The sequence below is a fragment of the Vicugna pacos genome, chromosome 34, assembly GCF_048564905.1.
Source record: "Vicugna pacos chromosome 34, VicPac4, whole genome shotgun sequence".
Taxonomy (NCBI): domain Eukaryota; kingdom Metazoa; phylum Chordata; class Mammalia; order Artiodactyla; family Camelidae; genus Vicugna; species Vicugna pacos.
In genome coordinates, this window is record NC_133020.1 from 17,433,167 (window position 1) to 17,460,448 (window position 27,282).

General features: G+C 49.4%; 2 protein-coding genes across 2 annotated transcripts; both read left to right on the forward strand.

Annotated features, from left to right (window-relative positions):
* The first annotated feature begins 1,392 nt into the window (after nt 1-1,392).
* Nucleotides 1,393-11,368, forward strand: C1RL (complement C1r subcomponent like). Its single transcript, XM_072954224.1, has 6 exons — nt 1,393-1,526; nt 1,929-2,205; nt 6,543-6,732; nt 7,734-7,859; nt 7,983-8,057; nt 9,426-11,368. The coding sequence occupies exons 1-6, from the start codon at nt 1,444-1,446 to the stop codon at nt 10,196-10,198; spliced, it is 1,524 nt and encodes a 507-aa protein (XP_072810325.1). The 5' UTR covers nt 1,393-1,443; the 3' UTR covers nt 10,199-11,368.
* A 1,900-nt stretch (nt 11,369-13,268) lies between these two features.
* C1R (complement C1r) lies at nt 13,269-22,380 on the forward strand. Its single transcript, XM_006210888.3, has 11 exons — nt 13,269-13,426; nt 14,165-14,393; nt 15,681-15,873; nt 16,191-16,337; nt 16,433-16,629; nt 16,923-17,070; nt 17,184-17,305; nt 19,186-19,264; nt 19,627-19,782; nt 20,965-21,039; nt 21,493-22,380. Coding segments are annotated over exons 1-11 (2,124 nt in total). The 5' UTR covers nt 13,269-13,424; the 3' UTR covers nt 22,269-22,380.
* Nucleotides 22,381-27,282: the final 4,902 nt, after the last annotated feature.

The window sequence follows — 27,282 nt, forward strand, 5'->3', positions numbered from 1 at the left end:
CGAGTTCAGTAAACTTGAGGGTTCTTGGAATTCGTGGCCTTTAGCATCCCTTCCCTGGATGTGATCATAAGAAACACAAATGCTCTGGCTATCGTACTTGGGGTCCTCATCTCCAAGGTGACCCTGTTACTCAGGAGACAACAAAAATACCCAAGCCTGACAGGAAGCTACCTCCTCAAGTCAGAGGCTCCTAGGAGGACGGAGCAATATGACACTTATCAGACAGGAAGTTCTCAGAGAGATCTAGCTCAAGTGGTAGAGAGCGTGCTTAGCATGTATGAAGTCCTGGGTTCAATTCCCAGTGTCTCCTCTAAAGATAAATAAACCTAATCCTCCCCTACTGCCAAAATGAAATAATTAAGTAATACAATAAAAAAAACTGTTTTAAAAAAAATTTTTTGGAAGACAGACAAAAATTTTTTAAAAGAGACGGAGCACTGGAGTAGGTGAGGAGCTCTCCTCCGCCCAGGGCAGGCTTTGCGGGCAGTGGAATGGGGAGGGAAAAGGTATATACAATTATTACAACGGTGTGACGAAGCCACCGTGAGCTATGACGCTGAACCCCAGAGGGGTGCAGACCTTCTAGACCAAGCTGGAGTCCACCCCAGGACGTGACCCTGTGGCCTCCAGGGGTACAGAGAAGCAGTAAGGCTCCCCAGTGGGCACACCCCAAACCCCCACTCCTAACCCCGCCACCAGATCCCTGGTCAGAGGGAGTTTGTGTCCCTGGGGAGCAGTTTGAGGCTGACTTTTGAGGACAAGAGCCCCAGCCTCCACGAGGGCTTCCTGGCCCCTTACCAACCTGTTGGCAAGGGTCCCTCCTGGGGGTGCAGGGAGGGCAGCTTCTGCCCAGAGACTCGGCCCTGGTATTTGCCTAAAGAAGCTTCAGACTGGGCCTGATCTGCGCCCTGCGCCGGCCTGACCCTGCTGGACAAGCAGAGTCCAGAGCTGCGGGCAGGATTCAGAGACGACCCAGGTGAGTGCCCCCCCGCCCTGCTTGGTGAGGGGGCAGAAGGTAGGGCATCAAACTGCAGTTTCTACGGGAGGCAGGCCGGTCAGGGACTGAGCGGAGAGGTCAGGGAGGGACAGGTCTGGCCAATGAAAGGCAACAGACAGCCTCACTCACAAGGAGCTATGCTACCGTGTGTGACAAATGCATGGTAAAAGTTAGCTTTAAATGATGCAAAAGTCAGTAGTCAGTGCCTCCCACCCCTGCTCTCTTCTGAGGGCCAGCGTGGTTCTGGCGAGGTTTTCCCTCTGAGTTGCAGTGGGCGAGCTAGTCCTGAGTCAGACAGCAGGTGGCGCTCAAGCCAACGATTTAGAAAAAGGGAACTGTGGCCAGTTACCCAACGCATTTCCAGTAACTTCCCCTCCTCCCCCACAGGGCCTTCTCCAGCCCCACTTCCTGTTCCCTGGCCTGGGCCAAGTCCTCTCAGGGCTCAGATGTCTGGTTCCAGATGCCCAGTCTCAGCGAGGGGGAACTGTCTCTGGGGAAGCCCCCCTCCACAAGCTTCCCGGGGCAAGATGTGAGTGCCTGGAGGGGCTGGAAAGAAGGGTGGGGACGGGGACGAGCAGCCGGGCCAGATGCACGAGAGCGCGCGCACACACACACACACACACACACACACACACACACACTCTCACAGGGCCAGGGAACTCTCATATTTAATGGTCCCTCCCCAGGTGGGGATGGGGTTGAGTGAAGCAGAAAGCAGCCCCTGCTTTGGATGAGACTCTCCAGGGAGATGGGCAATGGTGGAAATCTCACAGTCTGAGCTCAGGCTGACCAGGAATTGGGGCGACGGGCAGGGGCAATAATTAGGGAGAAGCCAGAAGTGCCCAGGTCTCAGGGCCTGAGGCCACAGCTGCGGATCCTAAGCCAGGCCTCTCGTCCCTTAGCGTTGCCTGCCCCACTCATGTCTCCACAGGCCCCGGGCCTCAGCGGTGTGGCCCCCTCTGCCCTCACCCGCTCACAAGTGGTGGCTGCTCCTCTTGGGGGTCCTCCAGGCTTGCTCCACACAGGGCTCCGTGCTCTTGGCCCAGCGACTGCCCCAGAAGCTGACATCCCCCGGGTACCCAGAGCCCTATGTCAAAGGTCAAGAGAGCTCCACGGACATCGAGGCTCCAGAGGGCTTTGCCGTGAGACTCATCTTCCAGGACTTCGACCTGGAGCTGTCCCCAGACTGTGAGGGGGACTCTGTCACAGTGAGCTGGGTGGGACCCCGGAGGGACTGCGGGGAGGGAGCCTTCCAGCCTGGCGCGCAGGGGCAGTGGGAGGCGGCGGTCGCCCTGAATCCCGAAGCCTGCCTGGGAGGACAGGTGTGCCTGGTGCCCAGCCCCCCACCGGCAGCCCCGTCCGTCCAGGCCTTACACCCCTGCCCACAGGGGAGAGGGCAGCAGGTCAGGCCCTACTTTTTGAAGTCTTTCAAGGGGACACACAAATAGTGCCGACCCCTAGGGTAAACAGCAAGTACTCACACGTCAGTTGTTAAAAATGCATCATCAAGTATTTGTTGAGTTAACTCTGTCAGGTTAGGATTCTGGACGTAAATAATAACAAAAGATTAGGTGACTGTTCCAGTCCCCCTCAGAGGGGCTGTCGCAATTCACACGACAGGGGCATCAGTCAAAATAAGGACACTTTAAAAACAGCACTTCACAGCGTCTTTTAATTTAAATTTTATCTGTATCGAAGTAATGCATGCACACAATCTTTTTTTAACAATCAGAGTGTGACTTACACGGCTTATAAAGAAAACCAGTGGCCTCCAGCCCCCACTGCTGCCTCCCAGGGCAGTCATGATTCATGCCACTGTTTCATCTGGTATTTATTTTCGTAAGTATAAATAACTTCTCTATTAGCTTCCACTGGTAACTGATGAGGACTTGCTTTCTCTCTCTTGGACCTTCACTTCCCACAGTTCTCCTCCCTCAACCTCTCACTTTACCTACATTATCATTTTTAGTTAAATCTATATTCATTATTTACAGGATGATAACTTTAAGATGTACATGCTGAGCCCATGGTGTACAATTTCCTTTCTTCTCCAACTTCTGGGTTTCCCAGGAGTGAATAATTACATAGTGTTCTTTGGGGGTTTTTGTTTGCTTTTGTTTTGATTTTGGATTTGCTCAGTTCTCTCTGTAAAAAAATCTCCCCAAACTCTTAGCCTGGAGAGTGACTCTCTTGACATCTTCAAGTACAAATCTCCATCTCTTAGTCCTCCTTTTCATTGGGGACATCCCCCCGGAAGATCTCTTGGTGACCTATTTCTTAAGTCTGAGTTCTTTGCTTTCAAAGCCTTCCCACTGCTGGGACTTCCCTTCCCCCTGGTTCTGGGGGTTCCCTTTCCTGCCTTGTGTCGGAGCTGAGTCCCACCTTCCGCTCTTTCTTGGTTTACTCCCTCTTGTTGGAGGAGCACCTTCTCCTCCCAGAAGGGAAGGAGGGAATGCATTTTCGAGGACCTTACATACTCTCCGTGTCTTAGTTCTGCCCTCACACTTGATGGAGAGTTGATCTGATTACATGCTAGGTTGGAAGTCATTCTCTCTCAGAATTTTGATGACATTGTAAGCTTCTGGCACTAGTGTTGTTATGAACCCTGATCTTTAGTATTTTCTCTCTAGAACTTCTGGCATTTTTTCCTTATTACCAGTATTCTGAACTCTCATGATATGACTTGAAGCTGGTCGGGTCATTTTGTATTTATTGTACAAAGTTTCAATCCAGACACTCTTTAAATCGAGACCTTCAATTTGGGAATATTCTTGTACTAATTTTTTAAATATTTTATTTATTTATTATTGTATAATTTTTTTTTTTGGTGTGCAGGAGGTAATTAGGTTTATTTTTTTAACAGAGGTACTGGGGAGTGACCCCAGGACCTCATGCATGCTGAGCATGTCCTCTACCACTGAGCTACACCCTCCCTGCCTCTTGGAGTAATTTTTCAATAATTTCCAGACATCTACTTTATTTTCTCTTTCTGGAACTCCTTTCACTTCGCTGTTGTTAGGTTCTAGGCGTATTCTCCAATTTTGTTATCTTTTCTGTTTTGTTTTTCTTCTTTTTGTTCCACTTTGTGCAAGAGTTCCTCATTCTAAATACCAACTTTTCAATTAATTCTTTTCTGCTAACAGACTTTTCATGTCTAAAGGACCATTCTTATTTTCTAAGTGTGCCTTTTTATGGAATCCTGTCCTTGTTTCGTAGAGGCACGATCTACCCTTTTCCCTCTATTGGGATTATTTTTAAACGTTTCTCTGTTCCCTGTATTATCTCTGCTTCATCAAGTTCCTTTTGACTGTTCATGAGTTTTGGCCTCTGCTTCTCACCTTGGAGACTTTCCTACAATGCCTGATAAAAACTGGCTGTCCATTCCTACTCAAGAGTGACGTGCAGGACGCTCTTGGATGCTCTGTGTGGATAGCTGAAATCTGTCAAATGACAGGTTTGAAAATCGGGTTATCAACAAGGTGACCCAGATGTGCTGCAGGGGGCCTCCCACATTTTGGCAGCAGAAGGGTTTTCTTTGGCGAGAGCCAGTTTCCTTAGAGGAAACTTCCGGGTTCCTGGTTTCCCCAGTTCTGACAATTCATGGAGGTCTGTGATCAGAAACTCCTGCTTTCTTTCACCAAGACACGTTACCACGGGTCCGCCTCCATTCCACCTTCCAGGCGTTGTGGACATCTCTCAGCTGCTGTCCTTCTGGTCCTTGACCACAGATCCATTTTTACCCCTCTACTGTCATGTGAGTGGGATTTGAGGTGGGAAAGGAGAAAAATGTGTGTATTTATTTCTTCAGACTTAACCAGAATCCAGGACTCCATTCAACTCAGCCTGAGTCCTTGAGCACCTCCCTGTGCCCTGTTCTTAGTCATGGACAATGTTCATCCCAGTCTGACCCTCCCCTTGTCACTGAGGGAGCTCAAGCTCAGAAATAGGATTGTTCCCTCCTCTCTGCTTCCAGAGCAAATCACACACACACACACACACACACACCCCTCGAATGCAGAATCCAGCACACTGTAATCTAGTCCATCTTTTGCTCATCAGTATCCTCAGCCAGGCTCTGGGCTCCTCCATAACAGAAGTGTGTCTTGTTCACACCTGTGTCCGCGGCACCTAGCACAGTCTCTCACACGTAGAACTAGTCAATTACTGTTTGTTGAAGGAATAAAGGAAAGAATGAATGAAGTCTAAGCTTGCTGTGTGTGTGGGACGCACACCACCACCACTTTGAATGAGCGGGTACTTGGTATCTTCCTCCGCTCTGCTCTTCCTGCAGAAACCAGAGAGCTGCCGTAGGACTGGGTGCTGTCCTGGCTGGAAGGCGCCTCACAGACCATTTTACAGGAGAGGAAACTGAGATCTGGGGAGGTTTAGAAACTCCCTACGTCACTCTGCTTTGCTAGTTAGACTCCTAAGTGACTTTATTTAACCAACAACTCATGAGAAAGGGTAAAAAGAAAACTGTAGGGTTTAACAACCAAGTTTATCAGGAAGAGACAGTTTCCTGGAGCAAAATGCTTCTTCCCCAAGGGGTAGGCCTCTTAAATACGGGGACTTAGATTTGTTGACATGCTAGGGAAAAGAACAGATGTGCCAAAGCTAGGCATTTGGGGTGACTGAGAAGTTTTCTTCACGCCAATTTTTACCCAGTTAAGGTGATCACAGTGAGATGGGCTGGATGGAGTCTTAAAGGAATTTGAGATGTGGGAAGAATAAAGAAATGAAGACGGAGCAAGAACTCAGGATATGTGGATCAACATGAAAGTCACAAATCAAATGAGCTGAGCAGTGAGCTTTGTCCCCAGAAGGGAGATTATGAAAGGCGAGCCAGGGGAACTCCTTCCAGGATGCCCTTCCTTGGGGAACCCACAGCAGGGATTTGAGCAGGGATTTAAGTTAGGCAACACTGGCCAGTGTACCCACACTGTATATATTTTGTGTCCCTAGATTCCACACCTTATGGGGGCTTCATTTACAGTTTGTGGGGTAAGAGGAGGGACACTGCAAATGGAGGAGAACGGGGAAGGCCAGGGACCCCAGGAGCTCAGTCTTTGCAGAGGGGCTTCTTGCTTCTCAGGCGTTGGCCCTAGGAAGTCACTCAGACGTGAAAGGTGATGGGGGTGGAGGGAGCCAGCTGGGAGGGACTTGCCTCTGATACTCTGATTCAAAGCGTCGGTGCTGTAGGTGCTACACTGAGCCTCAGGGACTCAGTGGTGAGCAAAATAGATGCCATTCCTGCCTTCTTAGAACTTCTAGTCCAGTTATTGTGAGTTTCCATTTCAATTCTTAAAATATAGCGGCTGTATGAGATAACATGGTAGGCTAATTGTCTGGTCATGGAAGGAAGGAACTTGGGAGCCAATGATGGAACAGGAAGCTACTTGAGGAAGGTCCCATGAGGTGGTAGGAATTCCAAGCCCCAGGGGTGTGCAGACCTTCTAGACAGGCCTGGGGTCCATGCCTGTGACATGACCCTGACCCCCTGTGGTGCAGATTCACCCCACACCTGTCTGTCCCGCTCCCCTTTCAGATCACAGCCAGTGGGATGGATCCAAGCCGGTTCTGTGGGCAGCAAGGCTCCCCGCTGGGCAGCACCCCTGGTGACAGGGAGTTTGTGTCCCTGGGAAACAGTTTGCGGCTGACCTTCCGTGCACCCGCCTCCTCTGAGGACGGGACCCCAGGCCTCCACAAGGGCTTCCTGGCCCTCTACCAAGCCGTGGGTGAGTGTGTCCCCAGGGGTAAGGGAGGGCAGACCCTGCCCATGGCCGTGGCCCCTGGGATCTTGAAGTGGCAGGTGGAAGATGAGGCTGGAGGCTCCGGCTCACCTGGTCCCAGCCCCTTCCTGCCCGACCCGGCCCTGCTCCCTCAGGGGCAGCATCTCAGCTCCAGCCACTATTTCCGTGCAGATTTACAAGCCTGGAACTTGCAGATCATCTCATTTCTCAAGAGAAGCCAAAAATTCAGACTTTCAAATGTTAACCCCAGGTTTTTTGACAGATGATACAAGCACATGGTAAATTTTTCAAAAAAGAATCTTCCTCTGATCTCTGCCCTTAGTCCCTGGCTGCCATGTCCAGAAACCACCCTGTTCTCCATTTCCCAGGTCTTCTGCCAAAGGCATTCTAGGCCACTCAAATATAAATACTGTGTTGTGTGTGTGTTTACATAATATTTTTAATTTGCCGTTTTTCATTCAATGATATAACTTCAAAATCATCCCATATACACATGGTTAGCATTGCCTAATTCTTTTTAATGGCCATATAATATTCCTTTGATTGATGCATCATAGTGTATTTCATCAGTCCTCCACTGATAGATATTTTGCTCCCACAAACAGTACTGCTCTGAATAGACTCGTATATGTATCTTTGGGCACATACATGAGAGTAAATTCTTAGAAATGAAAATGCTAAGTGAAAAAAATGTTTGCAATTTTAATCTTAATATGGCTAAACTTCTTTACAAAGAAGTTTTGTTACTTTACACTCCCTCCCACTAACCATATATGAAAGTGCCTGTTTTCCCATCCCCTACTTACACAGTTATTTTCAAACTGTTTTAGCATTAACAATCTGATTGGTGAAAAATAGTTCAAATGCTGTGTGTTTTAAAAAAAAAAACTGCAGTCAAACTAAATGTGGCCACGGGCCAGAATCAGTGCCTGGGTTGCCAGTCTGCAAATCTGTTCTCAGTCCTAATAACCACTGTTTTCCTATAGATATGAATCATAGTCAGCCCATCAGCCAGGCCAGTGGGGGCCCTGAGGCCATCAACACACATAGAGACAACCCTGCCAAGGTCCAGAGCCACTGCCAGGCACCCTATTATCAGGCCGTGGCAGCAGGTGAGTCCCTACCTGCTAAGGAACCAGCTCCTACCTGCCTCACTCCCACCAAGGGGCCTGCGGCCTCTTTTAGCCCCCACCTCCCAATTCTGGGTCTGTTTACCCCCCTCATTCACTCCTCAGGGACCCTCAGCTGCACCGCCCAGGTCCCCTGGAAGCAGGCACAGGAAGGGGAGGACGTTCTGAGCTGTGTGCCTGGTAAGTGGGGACCTGCAGTGCCATGATCATGGCCACTTCCCAGACGAGCCTCAGCTGTGTGCAGGGCCAGGGGCACAGGACTCAGGGTTTAAAGGAATCCTCAGAAGAAAGGGGGAGATGAAGGCAGAAGGTGAGGAAGAAAAAGGGAGCCAAGAAGGCCTGGAAAAGGAGAAGCAAGGAGCTTATCCCTTCTCCTTGGAGGATCAAGAGATAACTGAGAAACTTAAAGCCTGAAGGAAATTAATCAGACAGGACAATGAAGGGGAGGAGGGACAGATGTGCTTAAATAAGAGAAAACCCTCTCTTGGTATGGTCTGCTGTAAGGATGCACAGACAAGGCTCTGTCCCACAAATATCTCCCTGCCTAGATGCCACAGTGCCAGAAAACCCTGCATTTTTAAAGTTTTTTTGTTGTTGAGATAAATTTCATAAAACATAAAAATCACTCTTCTAAAGTATAAAAGCCAGTAATTTTTAGTGTGTCCATTAATTCTAGAACATTTCCATCACCCCCAAAAGAAACTTCAACTCACTCCTCCCCAGTCCCTGGCACCCACTAACCACTTTCTGTCTCTATGGCTTTGCCTACTCTGGACACCTCAGAGCCGTGGATTCGTACAATGACCTTTGTGTCTGCATTCGTTCATTTGCCATAATGTTTTCAAGGTTCATCCACATTGTAGCATATATCAGGACCCCATCCCTTTTCATGGCTGAATAGAATGCCACTGTGTGGTTAGACCACATTTTGTTCATCCATTCATCAACTGAGGGACATTTGGGTTGTTTCCACTTTGGGCCTTTTACAGATAATGCAGCTGTGAGCATTCGTCTGCAAGTTTCTGTCTAAACACACAGTTCTCTTAGGTATATATACATACCTAGGAGTGGAATGGCTGGATCACATCGTAACTCTGTCTTAACTTTTTGAGGAACTACCACACTGTCTTCCAGAGCAGTTGCACCATTTTACATTCCCACCAGCCATAGATGAGGGTTCAGGGCCACCATTTTTAAAACCCAGTTTTTTTGAGTCTAACATTGCCCTTCTAGCCCAGTCTGAGTACATTTCTCAAGTGTTACTTCTGAGCCACAGAAAGTTCTCGAGGCAGGGTCATACAGTGCTTTGGGGGGAGAGGGTACCGGGAGATGTTAAAATGGAGAAATGACACAGAAGCAGACAGGAGGCACTTAAAACAAACTGCTCGCTGCATGATTTTGCTCAAAGACGGTCCCACCAAGAATCTAAAGAGGTGGCTTTAAAATGGCCGAGGAGGCAGAAGGAAGAGCATTTCCCAGAAGCAGGTTTTTAATAAATGCATCTTGATGCAGCCGCTGATTTTCGCCCTTACCCCTCCCCTCCGCCAGTCTGTGGGCGGCCGGTCAACCCCATCGCCCAGGACCGGGAGACCCACGGAGCGTCCAGAGCTGAGCCGGGCAACTTCCCCTGGCAGGCCCTCACCAGCATCTACGGCCGCGGGGGCGGGGCCCTGCTGGGCGACAGATGGGTCCTCACGGCCGCCCACACCATCTACCCCAAGGACGGCTTCTTCCTGGGGAAGAGCCGGAGCGCGAGTGTGTTCCTGGGCCACACGAGCGCGGCCGAGCTGCTGCAGCGGGGCGGCCACCCGGTGCGCCGCGTGGTCGTGCACCCCGACTACCGGCAGAACGAGTCCCACAACTTCCACGGGGACATCGCCCTCCTGGAGCTCCAGCACGGCGTCCCGCTGGGCCCCAGCCTCCTCCCGGTCTGCCTGCCCGCCCGCGAGGCGCTGTACCGCAGCGGCCGGCTGGGCTACGTCAGCGGCTTCGGCGTGCAGATGGGCTGGCTGACGACGGAGCTGAAATACTCGCGGCTGCCCGTGGCCCCGAGGGAGGCCTGCGAGGCCTGGCTCCGCGACAAGCGGAGGAGCGAGGTGTTTTCCGACAACATGTTCTGCGCGGGGGACGAGATGCTGCAGCAGGGTGTCTGCCAGGGGGACAGTGGCGGCGCCTTTGTGGTGTGGGACGATCGTGCCCATCACTGGGTGGCCACGGGCATCGTCTCCTGGGGCATCGGGTGTGGCAAAGGGTACGGCTTCTACACCAAAGTCCTCAACTACGTGGACTGGATCAAGAGCGTGATGGGCAGGAAGGACTGACCCTGGTGCTGAGCTGGGACACTCACTGTGGAGCCCAGACCGCAGAGGGTGGGGTTGAGGACTGAGCCCTGGACTGGGGGAGGTGGGGCTCCTAATCAAGTCGCTGCTGCAGCAAGCCACTGAGGGAGAGAGATGCTCTGCCTCCCACAGCCCCCTCCTCCGCGCCCTGCACCTTCCTGCGGGTTTGCGCTGCGCCCCAGAAGCCCCGGACGTCTCGGCTTTGAACTCCATCTCCCCAGGACACAGCCTCCCTCGTCTGTACTCTCCTGGGAGATAGTCCCCTTCTCATCCTCCTGTTCAAGTGCAGTGTCAGGAAGTGGTCTCAATTCGCTGCATTTCTGAAACATTCCAAAGCCCCTTTAGTTGACCTTCAAATATCCAGACTCTTGGCTTCACCACCTACCACAACTCCTAGCCGCAATTGTAGTCATAGATCTTTGTTTGCTTGTTTGTTTTACATCTTCTGTGTACCAGGCGCTTCATGTATGTTACTCCACTGACTCCTAAAACCGAAATTGCAAAGGATGAGTTATTATCCACGTTTTACCAACCAGGAAGCTGAAGCTCAGGGAGATAAAGGGACCTTTCCAAACCCCACGTCTGATACAGGACTGGGATGGCCATGTGCTTTCCAGTACACCTCTGTCCCTCTCAGGTGTCCTTAAGACCTACTGTGTCACCCACTCCCCACCCCCACGTCCTTTCTGATTCTCCCTCAGTGGGAATTCCTGCCTCGGTGAAGGTGACAACAGCTGGCTCACACTTCCTGCTGCCCCCCACCTCCTGCAGCCACCTAGGTGAGCCCCACACTGGGCTGGGCATCCCTGCAGACACCCCCAGTGCTGCTGGACACCCCAGGCCATGTCCCCATCATCAAGCATGCTGTTCCACCTGAAAAGACCAACTCTTTAATTTGTAGTACAGACTGGAGGTGATTTACAGTAAAAGACAAATAAAATACAGTTGTTTAAATGGAAATCGAAAATGAATACCATAAAACAGAGAAGACAGTAAATTTGCTAGCCTTGAGGGTCAAGTTAGCTATGTGAGTAAAGATTAAATTTATCTTTGAAAAACAGCAAGATTCAATGTTGTACACACATGTGGTTACTTCTATATTTCAAGCCTACATATAGTACAAAAAACTATTAAAAATATTCAAAATATTAATCTGAGTTTAAGTAGTATAATTTTGGCTGTTTTATTTTCCCCTATTCTCCTCTATTTGCTCAATTTTATTTAATGAGCAAGTATTAGTTTTATTTATCTTATTTTATTTATTTTTATTATTGAAAACATGACATGAGTTTCTCCCTGCCAAGACAAAGAATATATACCTAGACAGATCTGGATGTAGGTAGAGATAGATACAGATATAGAGAGAAATACATCCACAGAGGGGAATCTACAAATACTTTAAGAGAGCAGCTGTTTTCCCCAGAATCACATCTTAAAAGGAATGATCAATGTAACAGTGTCTTCAACACTGCTTTTAAAACAAGTGCTTGAGTAATAATCTTCATCTGGCTGTTTCTTTTTTCCATCCTTGGTATAAGTCAAGGGTACAACCCAGCATGCAAGTCGAGGTTATTTCGCGTGGTGGGGCGGAGTGGAGGTCAGGCTGGGACCAAGCTATTGAGGTCCAGGTTTGTCAGTTTCAGGTTCCATGGTACCAGGACAAAACTCGGAACCACTAAGACGGTTGGGAGAGCTTCAGCCAAGCCTTAACTTCTTGGACCACCTGCCATCCTGCCCCCATAGCAAACATACAAGACACACACACTGCTGTCAGGATGCTAATGTGCAATTTGCTAGACACGATTCTGCTTCTTTCTTGCCTCCTGATTTGGTCCTTATCCTTCTCCCCCATCTTTTGTCTCTCCTGACCTAACAAGGCTATGGATCACGGCCTGGATCAGCCCTGCCAGGAGATTCTTTCCTCAGCTCTGACATAAACCTGCTGGAGAAACTCTCCATCCTTGGTTAATCTCACATCTTCTGTGCACCTGCTCAGACTACATTCAATGATGACTTGGTCACTGCCTACTGGGGAGCTGCCCCATCTTTGTGAGTCCTTGCAGTCCCCTGCCTGGGAAAGCGCCTGGCCCATTAAACAGGTAGCCTATAAATGGATAAGCAAGTGGGTGGCTGGGTGGAGAGAGGGATTCTAATAGGCGAAACAGGCAGGGTCAACTACAAAGGCCAGAGAACTCAGAGGCCTGTGCTGCAGCCAGAGCCTCCCTGGGGAACACACTGCCGTCGGAAATCTGAGCTGTAGAGTTGAAGGAAGGCTTCCAAAGAGAGCAAACTTTTAAAACAGGACACTGTGGCCTGGTGGACAGAAGAGACAGGAGCCTGGCTTCCTCTCAGAGAACACCGAGTCACTCTTGGTCCACAGCCGTGCCATCTGCCCAGACCGAGGCGGCTGGGACCCTCAGAGGCTCGCACTCTTAACTAGATGCTGAAGAAAAGAGGATGTGTCTATCCCCTCCTCGCTGCCCTTGCTTCTCTAAGAGGCGAGGTCACTGGCAGGCCTGAGTTCACTGAGCGCGGCTCTGGGGTCACAGCAACCCCTGTTCTGTGTTTAAGTGTCACTGATGAGTGAAGTAGGCCAGGGCCCCCGGGCAGCCAAGCTTCAGTCCCCTCTGAGTACTCCTGCAGTGCCCTGCTCTGGCCCCCGTTCCTGTCACATCATGCTGGGCGTGGAAACCCTGGCCATTTCTGGACCAGGGCTGCTGGGTGACTAAGAACAGGAAGGACAGGGTGAATGGAGAAGGGCAGACCAGGAAAGACAGTCCCCCTCAAATGCAATTCCCACTGCCGTTTGGGTAGGAAGCCTGTAAACACAGCAGCAGTTCCCAGGCAGGGCCCCGAAGGACAGGAGAGTTCCCATCAGACTGAGAAACAGTCTGGGCCTCCAACCAAGGACTTTTCTGTCCCTGAAAATGCAGCCCCATCTCTAGCCCTTCCCGACACAGGCCAGCAGGTGGCACCACCATCAGGGATTTCAAAACCAAAACTAAATTAAACTGGAAAATTTTTTTTTCGGTTTTGTTTATGCAAATAGTTCATTCCTTACAACATTCCTCCCGGAATGGTCCCCCCTTCCCCCTCACAGCCTTTCCCTCCCCCTTCCCTCCTCTGCATGACCGCGCTCTCTCCCTGGACACAGAGTGGATGAAGACGCTGTCAGGAGAGTCAGGGATCCAAAATCAGGCCTTGAGAAATGTGAGTAAGGCTGATGGGGACCAAGGAGGGAGGGAGAAGCCGGTGCAGAGAATCCTGGGCATAGGAGGCAATGCTGCTCCCAGGTTTATTCAGGGAGGCAGGCACATCCTTCCCCCTCTCCCCATATACCTTATCATTGCAACGTGCACAGGTGTGTACACACACGCCAACACATACCCCCACCTCGCCTCCTGAGGATGAAGGGAGACCTCAGACTCAGGAGGTGATGCTTCAGCCCCTTCTTCCTCCAGCTCATAGGGAGCAACGAGATTGGGGAGGGGAACCACTCTGCCCGGGGTGGGGGTATCCTCTGTGCCTAACTCCATCTTCTATAGGTGGTTTCTCCCAGAGGCCCTTGCTGAGCCTTTGGGAGCCCTTTCAGAAAGCCATGACTGGAAACCCTCACCCCCAATTAACTGGTCCCCAGCCAGCCCTATTCCTGGAAGTGGGGGGAGTGATGGGACAGGGCAGGGGAGGAGGAGGAGGAGGGAGGTGGAGGGAGTAGATGACCTCTGGACTGGACACTGCCCTGGGGAGGAACACCCAGTGCAGCAGCTGGAGAAATCAGCCTCCCCATTCCACCCACCCCCACCCAAAACGTCTCTGTGTGGTCGAGAATGGCCAGAGAAGAAAATGTCCCGCGGTATGACCATCCCATCCCCCCACCGTGTCCGCAACCCAAACAGCAAGGGTGCTGCTCCCCTCCAGCCCTACAGACACCTTTTTTCTTTTTGGCAGGTGGCTCTTATACCTCCTGGTGCCAGTCTTGTTCTACACGGTGGGAGGCTCCATCCCGACCCGTCAGAAGCTCTTTGGGGAGGTGACTTCTCCCCTGTACCCCAAGCCTTACCCAAACAACTTCGAGACAACCACTGTGATCACGGTCCCCGTGGGATACAGGGTGAAGCTCGTCTTCTGGCAGTTTGACCTGGAGCCTTCGGAAGGCTGTTTCTATGACTATGTCAAGGTAGGGGTCGGGTTGGGAGGGCAGAGGGGGAGCTGGTGTCTCTGGAGCCTGAGGGCGCATGCTCTAACCACCCTGGAGAGCACCCTCCATCTGGGGACACAGCCCCAAGCCTGTAAACGCTGACGGCCAAGTGGAGTTCTGAAAGCCAAGTGATGCCATGAATGGGTGTCCAGTGGTTTTAGAGACCCTCAGTGGGCACGGGGGGCAGAAACAGAGGAAGGGAGGTACCGGCGCCACTCCCAGGAAGTGCACTGTCTACGGGAGTCGGAAAAACCTTCCCCATCTGCTTACTTGCCGGGGGTCTTTGGGAAACCGCTGTGCCTCGGCTTCCCCATTTCCATGGAGAATCCAGCCATGGCTGCCTGCCCCAACAGGAGCACAGGGATGTGGGGAAGGGAGATGAGTGTGGGGAAGGGAGATGCGTGTGGCAGTGGGGCAAGCATAGCCTTCGGCAAGGACGGTGGGCTCAGCCCCCTCCTCTCTGCAACAACCCCGGGGAACCGCCCCAGGCCCATCTTTCTACATCTAATGAAAATGAGATTCTTGATTCAGGATTCGAGCACAGTCTACACACACCCCATAAATACTATTTCCAGGAGACCCCCTGGAGATTATAAGAGAAGAACATGAAAATGATCCATCTCCCAGCCCAGAGGACCTGCGACGTCAGCAGGGTTGGGGTAGGGATCTTGGTGGCAGGGAGAGTGAAAGCTAGTGATGGTGGAGGGGAGGGATGTCTGCTTTGGAAGGGTTAAGGGATCATTGAAGAAAGAGATCAGGGATGCTGGGTGGCGCTTACAGAGGCTGAGGGTGGAGGGCCCCAGAGGCTCACATACACAGAACTGAGTATGTCAGGAGGCCTGGCTGGACGTGAGTGGTTTGACTAAGGTGAGGGGAATGACAAGATAGAAAACAAAGCAGACCATCCAGGCTCCAGGAAGGAAGGAACTGTAGGGGCTGGGTAGAAACAACAGGGTTCTAGCGGAAGGCGGGCACAGGAGGAGGTGGGGATGAAGGAAGGTCTGAAAGATGCTGAGGGGACATCAAAGAGGAGGGGCGATGTTCCAGGCACAGGATAACGTGCAGAGTTAGCCAAGGGGGACTCGGGACAGAGGAAAGGGGAGCTGGCAACAGCCAGAGCCCAGCGACTAGAGAGCGGATGGAGGCTGTCCAGCAGGGGGGCGTGATCCACTCTTTGGGACAAGTGAAAGATGACATTCACTGACCTTCCACGGGGGATGCATGCCCTCAACAGCAGTCTTCCTATCTCCGTCTTCCCCCCACCAGATCTCCGCTGACAAGAAAACCCTGGGGAGGTTCTGTGGGCAGCTGGGTTCTCCACTGGGCAACCCTCCAGGGAAGAAAGAATTTATGTCCCAAGGGAACAAGATGCTGCTGACCTTCCACACGGACTTCTCCAATGAGGAGAACGGCACCATCGTGTTCTACAAGGGCTTCCTGGCCTACTACCAAGCTGTGGGTGAGCGGTCCCCGCGCCCTTTCCTCTGTCCTCGGTCGTACTGAATGAGGGGCCGGAGAAAGGGAATCTTGAATTCAAAGGAGCAGGAAGCTTGGCCTTCCTTGTTTTCCGCAAGAGTGCTTTTTCCAGAAAAGGGCTGTCCACCTGGGTCCTGTCCCCACCGGGCAGTTCCCGGAAAGCACCACAGAGGCCTGGAGGTCCCGGTGGCCAGGAGCTGACTTTGTCTTGAGGCCTCGAGTGAGTGATCTTGCTGAGACCAAGGCCACCACCGAAGTCCCCAGGCAGGAATTTGATCCTTCTCCCGGACTCTCTTCCAGACCTGGACGAATGTGCTTCCCAGCACAACTCGCCTGAGGAGAGCCCCCAGCGCCTGTGCCAGCACCTGTGTCACAACTACCTCGGCAGCTATTTCTGCTCCTGCCGTCCAGGCTATGAGCTTCAGAAGGACAGGCACTCCTGCCAGGGTGAGGCGGGGCGGGCCGGGAGGAGGCAGGGGCTGAGCTAGGGCTCGCGGGGCCAGCCAGCCTCCCGGTGACCCGCTCCCGTCTCTCCCTCACAGCGGAGTGCAGCAGCGAGCTGTTCACAGAGCCCTCGGGCTACATCTCCAGCCTGGAGTACCCCCGGCCCTACCCCCCCGACCTGCGCTGCAACTACAGCATCCGGGTGGAGCGGGGCCTCACCATCCAGCTCAAGTTCCTCGAGCCTTTCGAAATCGATGACCACCAGCAAGTACACTGTCCCTACGACCAGCTACAGGTACAGCCGTCCATGCCCAGAGAGACCTCGTCCTCTCCTTCCCACCCCCACGTGGCTCCCCTCACCCCTAATTCCTGCTGGATCCTTGAGCCAGTTGGTACAGAAATGGCCAACATTGTGCATGGTTTGGGCAAGTTCTTACACACTTGACAAGTGGGTTCTGGCGACCCCTTTTCCCCTTCAGCTGAAAACATACCCCAAGCAGGATCTCCTCCACCACCACCACTGCCCTGGCTCTGGGGGGAAATGTCTGAATTAGAGAGATGACCCTCCTGCCCCCGCCCCCCCCCCAGATCTATGCCAGCGGGAGGAACATCAGGGAGTTCTGTGGGAGGCAAAGGCCTTCACACATTGACACCGGCAGCAACGCCGTGGATCTGCTGTTCTTCACGGACGAGTCAGGGGACAGCCGGGGCTGGAAACTGCACTACACCACTGAAGGTAAGGTTGCCTGCGGCCCCCTCCCCCCACTGGCCAGCAGTGGGGCAGGCTGGGGTAGGTAGAAGTAAGGCCAGTGGCTCAGAAATACATGTGCCCTCGGGTCTCCCCCACAGTTATCAAGTGTCCCCAGCCCAAGACCCTAGACATGTTCACCATCATCCAGGACCTGCAGCCTCAGTACGAGTTCCGTGACTACTTCATTGCCACCTGCAAACAAGGCTACCAGCTCATAGAGGTAAGAGCCAGGGCTGGAAGGAGAGAGCCGGCCCGGCACTCTGGAGCAGTTCAAGTGGGTCGGCTCGCAGCGGATTTAGGCTCAGCCCCAAGTGTAGTCATAGATGTTTGAGCTGGAAGGGTCACCTGGTCGACCAGCTGCCCAACTTGCCTGCACATTGGAAACACCTAGAATTTTAAAATACTGATGTCTGAGTCCCTTGCTAGATAGACTATCCCATGGGTCTGGAGTGCAGCCTGAGCGTCAAGAGCACTTAAAGCTACTCAGGTGATTCTAATGTCCAACCAAGTTTAAGAACTACTGACCTCGCCCATAGCTCATTGCGGAATTAGGAGTCGAACAGGCAGGGGCAGAGGTGAAGTGCAAGGAGTGACTCACTCAACATCGCTGGGATGTTGTACAGCGGGAGTTAGCACCAAACCTCCTGCCTCTTGCTCCAGGACTCCTGGTTTGGGGTGGGGGGAGGGTTGGGTTTGTTTTTTTTTTTTTTTTTTTTTTTTGAGGAGGTGAGGTTTTTTTTAAGACCTACTTGGTTTTATTCAGTGATTCATGGATCTGGCAGCATCCCATTTGACAACCAGAAGGGGCTCCTCCAGGGCTCTTTTATGCACATTGGTGGGCTTACCCCAGGCCCACTGCCCTGTCCTCAGCTTTGCAGACTCAGGAAAGAATGTGGCTTTATCCATTGGCCAATCACACAAAAGCTGGTGAACTAAAATGCTATTTTAAAAAAAACAAAACATACAATTGGATTACCCCTGGCCCGGGACAAGGGACTGGACATCCCATCTTTGTTCAACAGATCCACTTGGAAGACCCAGTCTGAATCAGAGAAGAGACTTTGGTTTGTCCTTCAGTTGTAGTTAATTCACCCAACAAACATTCTAAGTGTTTGCTGAGTGTCGGGCAGTGTTCTGGATGTGGGAGGTACAGCAAAAGAGACAGATACTCACACAAGCTTCATGGAGCTTACCGCTGAATGCTGCATCAAGCCGAGTTAGCCAGACAGGCTACTCTCCACTCTAGGATGCTCACGAGGACTGGTTGTCCTGGGCCCCTCCTCTCTGCTCTGGTTACAACCCACCTGCCCTGTCCTGTGCCACCCGAGGCCTTGCCTTGGCATTTGTTATTCACATCACAGAATTTAAAGCAAGTCACAGTTTATCTTATATTATTGACATTTTGCTCGGACATCCTGGTTCTCATACACATTGTCTTGCAATCGTTTCCAGGGCTAACTAAGTGGAATGATTGTTGATCTTAGTAAAACTCATCCATTTTGTCCATTTACTTTTCATTTCAGAGGGCACCGTCTCTGGCCCTGGCCCTGCCATCTACTCACCTGCAGCAGCATTAGCACATTTCAACATCTCAAACACCCTTGATAGTGTCTGGGCTGCACTAGTATTTTCAGAAAGGCCCTTAAGAAGACGGCAGTCTAGGGGTGGCGAGGGGCTGCAGGCACACCCAAAGGAGAGAATCGTCATCAGGGCACCATCAGGGTTCTACATCAGGGCAGAAACTGTCTCAGTGCAGAAAACACACAACAGGGCTGCCTGTTTTTTTTTTTTTTATTTAAAATGGTGGGGTTCAACTGGACCTCAGTGGAAACAGGCAAGAGTCTAGAGAGAGGGTTGCTGGGTCTGACAGCTAGCCCTCGCCCGGACTTCCTGCTGTGTGTCTCAGCACACCTACCTGTAAATCTGGTCTGAAAGGACAGGCTAGGGAGAAGAACAAAAGAGCCAGGTCCACAGGCTCTATGTGAGGTCCGAGGGCTTGAGAGATGGCTCGGCATCTCCTACTGTCCCTGGGTGGGTGAGGGCAGGAAGGGAGCTGCAGTGCCACCTGGTACTAATGGCATCTCTACCTTGGCTCAACAGGGGAACGAGGCCTTGCTCTCCTTCACCGCCGTCTGCCAGGATGACGGCACCTGGCATCGCGCCATGCCCAGGTGCAGGAGTAAGTTACAGCTTGGATGTGCCTGCCCCAGGAACCTCCACCCCCCCGCCCAGCTTTGGGGATCTAGGCTGAGAAGGGAAGAGGGGTCTAGACTAAGCCTTTCCCCCAAAGACCCTCCCCTGACTCGTCCTTTGACGCCTGTGGCCCATCTCAGGAATCAGTCAGCCCTTATCTCAGTAGGACTGATGGTTCCACCCAGAACCGACTGTCCTCCATTCCTGTACATCACAAGGGCCTCCCCGCTGACCATTATTTCCTGAAAGTTCTCAGCCTGTTCTGTGGATCCATCCCTGTTCTGTGGGCAGACTGACGTTCCAGGACAGTCCTTCTCAGCTCTCATATGGTCCTGTGTTCTCTCCAAGTCAAGGACTGCGGGCAGCCCCGAAGCCTGCCTAACGGGGCCTTCAGTTATACCACCACAGTGGGCGTGAACACCTACCAGGCCCGGATCCAGTACTACTGCCGGGAGCCATATTACAAGATGCAGACTAGAGGCGGCAGAAGTGAGGCTGAGCGAGGTAGGGACTCATGCAAATCTAGTCTTCTCCCTCTTCTTGGGACTCCTCCTCTGTGACCTCTTCCAATAGAATCCCTAGGGAGTGTATATTAACATATCTATCAGGGCACTGGCTTCAGGGGTGCCAAGAGGCACCTGATAGAGTTGAGGAAGACACCTGAGCTGATACAAAGACTTGAATCTCAGAAACAGCTCCCTCTCAACACAACCCCCACCATCACCACCACCCCCACCATCATCACTACCACCACATCATCACCACCACCCCATCATCACCACCACCCCAACCACCATCACCACCCCCCCACCATCATCACCACCACCAGGACTGCTACCAATAACAACACTACCATCACCACTCCGAACACTAGCACCAGCACAGTCACCACCATAAGTATCACCGCCACCAAACTGCCATCACCACCACGACCACCACCACACCCCCACAACTTTCCCAGCAGCACTTCTTCAGCATTCTCCCTACATACACTCGCAGGCTGCTCTGTTGTGGCGTTCAGCTTTTAGGTTTACTAAATTACTCTCAAACTCATCTATGGGTATTCCTTAAAACATTTTTTAATAAAAGAAATCATAGGTTTGACACCTACAAAGAAGGAAAAAAATCTTACTTACAGGCTATATAGGGTGTTATGTCAGATCTGGGCTTTGAAGTCAGAGATCCCTCACTGTGCATCTTGGTTGTGGCCTTTAGAAGTTATGTGACCTTGTGCAAGTTATTTAAACTCAGTTTCCCCATCTATAAGATGGGATAATGATGCCTACCTGAGATCATCACTGCGATGCTTAAATGAGATAATGCAGATAAAGTGCTGAGCACCTGGCATAGCACACGGTCGGCAGTCAGAGAAAGTAGCTACCTCTGTCGTCTGCAACCCAGCGCTGTGATGCTATCATGGATGAGAGTTTGATGCGTTCCTTTCAGTTTTTGTGTTTACTGTCACAAACAGCGATCACGTCAAATATAGTAGTTAAGTATTCTGATTTTTCCACTTAACATTAAAAACCAAAATGTACGTATGGAGCCTTTTAACACTATTGATATCCCATCCTCTTATATTTGGACCTTTCCTTTGGACCTTTGCCTTCTCCCTGTGGGCACCCTCGGTGCTCACTGGCCACTGCCCATGGCCTTCCAACCTGAGCGCCCTGCCTCTCCCCTCAGGGCTGTACACCTGCACAGCGCAGGGCATCTGGAAGAATGAGCTGGAAGGGGAGAAGCTGCCTCGGTGTTTGCCAGGTGAGTGGAAACCCTCCACGGTCCTCAGTGGCTCTGGCAGGCCTGCAGGGCCTCAGAGGAAGCAAGGCACCGAGAAGGGAGGCAGGGCGAGTGGAGAGAAACTCCGGCTTGAAGCTGAAGATAGACATGGAGGCCAGAGGGAGCATCAGGGAAAAGAGTGAGAGACCCAGAGGGCTGGACCTGTCCTGACGTTCCCAGGCTTCCTCTTAGCAGATGGGAGATCAGGGAATAAAAGGAGCAAGAAAAACTCCAGGAAGAATAAAAAAAAGGAGGAGAGAAGGCTGAGAGGCTGACCACAGGACAAAGACCGGGATGTGGGGAGGCAGCAGAAAGAGGAAAGGGCCCTGAGCCACAAAGAGGGGTTGGAGGGGAGCGGACTGACTGCGGAGGGAGGAGGGCAGCCCGAGCTGACGAGCTGACATCTCCCTCCTCGCCTTCTCGTCTCTTCTCCAGTGTGCGGGAAACCCGTCAACCCCGTGGAGCAGAAGCAGCGCATCATCGGCGGCCAGAAGGCCAAGATGGGCAACTTCCCCTGGCAGGCCTTCACCAACGTCCACGGGCGCGGGGGCGGCGCGCTGCTGGGCGACCGCTGGATCCTCACGGCCGCGCACACGCTCCGCCCCAAGGAGGTCGACGCGCACACCAACGCCACCGTGGACGTGTTCCTGGGCCACACCAACGTGGAGGAGATCATGAAGCTGGCCAACCACCCGGTCCGCAGGGTCATCATCCACCCGGAATACCGCCAGGAGGACTCCAACAACTTCGAGGGGGACATCGCCCTCCTGGAGCTGGAAAACAGTGTCACCCTGGGCCCCAGCCTCCTCCCCATCTGCCTCCCCGACAACGAGACCTTCTATGAAACGGGCCTCGTGGGCTACGTCAGCGGCTTTGGGATCACGGAGGAGCAGAAGATTTCGCACGACCTCCGGTTCGTCCGTCTGCCCGTAGCTAGGCGAGAGCTGTGTGAGAGCTGGCTCCGGAGAAAGGACAGGAAAGACGTGTTTTCTGAAAACATGTTCTGTGCCGGGGACACGACTCGAAAGCAGGACTCCTGCCAGGGGGACAGCGGAGGGGTCTTTGTCGTAAGAGATAAGAAAAATGACCGCTGGGTGGCCACGGGCATCGTCTCCTGGGGCATCGAGTGTGGCCAGGGGTACGGCTTCTACACCAAACTCCTCAACTACGTGGACTGGATCAAGAAAGAGATGCAGGAGGAGGAGGGCTGAGCCCAGAGGTCACTAGGTCAGAACCCAGAGAGCAGTGTGTTAAAAAAAATTATCTGAGCAATTATTGATAACCACTAAGAATCCATATTAAAATCACTGACGCAGAAAAACACTGTGTGTAATCAGTTCTCTTCTCTATAACCCCACCCACATCCTTCACCTGAAACAACCCAAAGGTCACCTTTCTACTTACCCCTCAATGGGGAAGAACTGCAGAAGGTATATTCCTCAATCTCTGGTCACTGTCCTCTTCCGTTTTTATACCATCAGATTATTGAGTAGAACTCTTTTCAAAGAAAACATTACAAGAAAGTCCAGTGGGGGAAATAAGTTAAAAGCAGTATTCAATAAATATAAAAATATTTAATAAGAGCATATTTAAAATATTTGCTCAGGAAGGCAAGAGAACAATTAAGTTTATGCACACATTTACAGAGTCACAGATAACAATTTATTTCTGTATTTTGTTTTGATTATACAATATGAAGGAAATCCTGATTTTCCCACATACATAGTTGCAAATATAACAGCTTTTTTTCCTCCTTAAAAAAAAAATTTGATAATGGCTTTTTTAACAGCCCACCGTCCAATCTCTAAATTTTTCTTAAAAGAATAGTGGTATGAAATTTTTGTTTCCAAGTTGAATCACTCACAATTTTTTTTTTGTAGTCTTTAAGATATATTTAAAGGTCAGAGAAGAACCCAGAACTTGGGATAAGTACTGTAAGTATTTGTGATAGAATATTATCATGATGTTAGTGCACAACTGACTCTTCTGGACTTGTCTGAACAACTTTACACAAGTGACACACAGGTCTGAACGCAAGAAGAGCAGGACAGAGTTAAAACATTCCCAAGCAATGATGAGTTTTTAAGTCCAAATACAGCTCCACAATCCCTTAGCAGACGCCCTCAAGGCCAAGTGCCTTTCAATATTCAAGATTCTACACATTTCAGAAATGTAATATATTGCCCATAATGTAATGTCCCCAGCAGGACTGAGGCAGCATCCTGTAATAATGCAGATGAATATTTAATTCTTCTGAAAAGTATTTGCACATTCACAATAAGTGTGATAGATAAAGACTCTAGATAGCTCCCCATCACTCACTGTCAGGTTTTGCCACAAAGTAAGTTTTGGTGCCAAACTTATTAAAATGCTCTCCATTTTTAAGAGCATTTTAGATGTCAAGATTGGGGATTTCAGGACTAGGGACTTGTATAGGCAGAAATGAAGGGAAACCTTTTTATCATTCAGTCCACACAAATGCTACACCAGTGGCGTGGGAAACACTTGAGGAGCATACCCTGATTCCAGCTTTCTTAATGGTTAGAAATGTTTTGAGAAGTGAAGCACCTTCAGGATTCCAGTGGAGGTGGGACTGGAGTGAGTGGAGGAGATGGAAGCAGTAAAAACAAAAATTAAAACTAAAAAATTCAACTACCATGTTATTTCCAAGGTTCCTGGCAAATTTAAGATTCTGAGTCCGTCCCTGGTTCTTACTGTAATCAATCAAAGGTGATCCCAGAAGTATCTAACGACAGCTCTGACCTTCCCGGTTCCCACTCCCTTCCCCCAAAGTCATGTGCGTCTAATACTTTAAGTGCCCAGAGTAGAAAAATAAGGACAAAACCAATACTCTGTGAATAGACAATTAGCAGGAGGGAAAAAAAGACAAACTGCTTTTGGACTTTGGGGCTTAACTTATCTCATAATAAGGAAAATATTTAAATTAAGACACCACATTTTTACCTGTAAGATTGGCAAAGATAATATATTATGTTGGTAAAGACATAGAGAAAACAGTCATTCATGCATTGTTTTATTGAATGTAAATTGTTACAATTTTGAGGGCAATGTTGTAACATGGAGTCAAAATTATGAATGCACATGACTTTGACTTAGCAACTCCACTTCTGTGAATTTTTCCCAAAGATATTCTCACATAAGAGATCAATGACATACATTCAAGGTTGGTCATCTCAACATTGCTTGTAATAGCAAACGATTATAGAATCTTGACTTTTGAAAAATTTGGTACCAAAGTTTCAAGAAAATTATGGAATACCCAAATAATGGAATATAATGTAGCCATTCAATCTCTAAGATAGATAAATGAAAAAAGGAAGAAACAGCAGTGTATATAAAATACTACCATTTCGTATAAAAAAGAAGATGGAGGGAAGGGTATAGCTCAGTGGTAGAACACATGCTTAGTATGCACAAGGTCCTGGGTTCAATTCCCAGTACCTGCATTAAAATAAGTAAATAAATCGAATTACTTCCCACCAAAATAAATAAATAAATAAATAAATAAATAATAAATAAATAAATAAAACTTGATGTCTCTAGAAAACAAAAAGAGTGTCTATATAGTGCTTTAATATGTATAAAATATTGCTGGAAATTTGTACAAGAAATGGTGGTGGTCTCTGGAGGAGGAAAGGAATGAGAAGAAAAGTTATCACTTTATTCTCTTTTGATCTTTCAGATTGTGAGCCATGTAGATGATTTATCAATTCCAAAAAATAAGAAGATGGAGCTCTAGTGAAATATTTTTAATTTTTAAAAAATTGTAAGGAAGTAGCCTCATTGAGAAAGTTGACATTTGGCAAAGACCGAAGGAAGTTAGATATTCAGAGATCTAGGGGAACGCATTCCAGGAAGAGGGAACAGCCAGTGCAAAGGCCCTAAGGCAAGAACATACTGGATCCATTAGGGAATTGCAAAGGCAACCAAAGCAGAGTACTAGGAACTTAACATTTTGAAAGGCTCACTCTGGCTGCTGAATTGAAAAGTGCAGAAAGCGGACCAGTAGGAGGCAATTATGCTGAAGGTAAGAAGAGAGGATAGCTCAGGCCAGGTGGCAGCAGTGGAGGTGATGCAAAATGGTCATATAGATGAAATTTGAAGGAGGAGCCAAAAGATTTCCTGATAAAGTAAACATTGGAGAGAGAAGGTTGAGAAAAACAGAGAGGTCAACTAGATGCAGAAGATTACAAGGGGAGGAGGCTTGGTGAAAAACATGCGTCCTGTTTTGAACATGCTGAGTTTCTAATAGAGGTCTGTTAGATTAGGGCCAAGATGGAGCAACAGGGGTCAGATTTACCCTCCCTCCTGAAACAAACAAATAACAGCAACAGCAATAAAAACATCAAATACACAAAATAACAGTTTTCAAGACATTAGACCTTAGGTACAAAAGATAATGATTCCTGAGAGACTGACTCCTGTGATTGTCCTAGCTTTCTGCCGTGAGTTTCCAACCTGAGGGGCTGGAAGGAGAAACCCAGGTAGGGCTCAGTGGACAGAACTAAGTATCAGAGGAGGCAGCCACACAGAGAGACCCTCCAGAAGATCCCTTCAAGTATGCACCGGCATGCGAGGAAATTACTGAAGGATGGAGAACAAAGCCATATGAGATGATTCGAGGGAACGGCACCCAGCGATCACCAGGTCTGTGAACAGTGCCTGATCCCACCAGTCAGGCTAGAAAACCTCAGAAATTCCTGGGGCATCTGATAGGGTTTGCAGAAGGCCTTGCCTCAGGAGGAGGGAACAATGAGCCCCAGATCAAATGCTGCTCTGGTCCCAGCTAACAAGTGTTCAAAAGCAAGACCCAAAAGGATCAAACTGTTTCCAAGGAACTTAATCGAATCCCAGAACAAAGCTCAAGAATATTTATAGAATTACAAAAATATCCAGCACCCAACAAGATAAAATTCACAGTCTGGCAACCAATCAAAGAATATGAGACAGACAAAGAAGCAGGGAAATACGATTCATAATGAGGAGAAAAATCCACCAAAACCAAGCTGACACTGACATAGATGAAAGAATTAGCAGACTGGGACATTAAAACAATGGTTATAACTGTATCTTGGATGTTCAAAAAGTTGCCTATATGTCTATTCCATACCCAAGGAGAGATGCTGAATAAGCTGTTTGATGTATAAACTTGGAATTGAGGGAAGTGGTCCGAGCTGATAGTGTAAATTTTGGAGTCATCGGTAGGTATATGGGTAGGTGTTTAAAGCTACAGCTTGAATGAGGCCACCAAGTGAGTGAAGTTGGAAAGAGGAGAGAAAAAGACCAAAGACTATACCCTGAGACACGCCAGAATTAAACATCTGGGAGATACTCCTGGGCTTATATTCCGAGGAAAGTCTAATTCCAAAAGACACATGGACCCCAGTGTTCGGAGCAGCACTATTTATAATAGCCAAGACATGGAAGCAACCTAAATGTCCATCAACAGATGACTGAATAAAGAAGTTGTGGTGTGTATATATATATATATATATATATATATATAATGGAATACCACTCGATCATAAAAAAGGATGAAATAATGCCACTTGCAGCAACGTGGATAGACCCAGAGCTTATCATACTAAGTGAAGTAAGCCAAAAAGAGAAAGAAAAATACCATATGATCTCACTTATATGTGGAATCTAAAAAATGGCACAAATTATCGTACTTACAAAATAGAAATAAACTCACAGGCATAGAAAACAAACTTTGTTTAGGGGGAAAAGAGGTGGGGAGGGATAAATTGGGAGTTTGGGATCTGCAAATGCTACTATACATAAAACAGGTAAACAAGGTCCTATTGATGTTATGATAACTCACAGAGAAAAAAAAGTGACAATGAGTGTGTATATGTCCATGAATGACTGAAAAATTGTGCTGAACACTGGAATTTGACACAACATTGTAAAATGATTATAAATCAATAAAAAATGTTAAAAGAAAAAAAAGGTCCTATTGTACAGCACAGGGAACTATATTCAACATCTTGTAGTAAAGTATAATGAAAAAGTATATATATATACGTATGTGTAACTGAGTCACTATGCTGTACATCAGAGACTAACACAACATTGTAAATTGACTAAATTTCAATTTTAAAAAGGATATCAAAAAATATTAAAATAAAATAAACAAAAGTCCAAGAGAATAGGAAAAATCAGCAAAGGAGACTCAGAAATAGTGACTGTTGCAGAATAAAT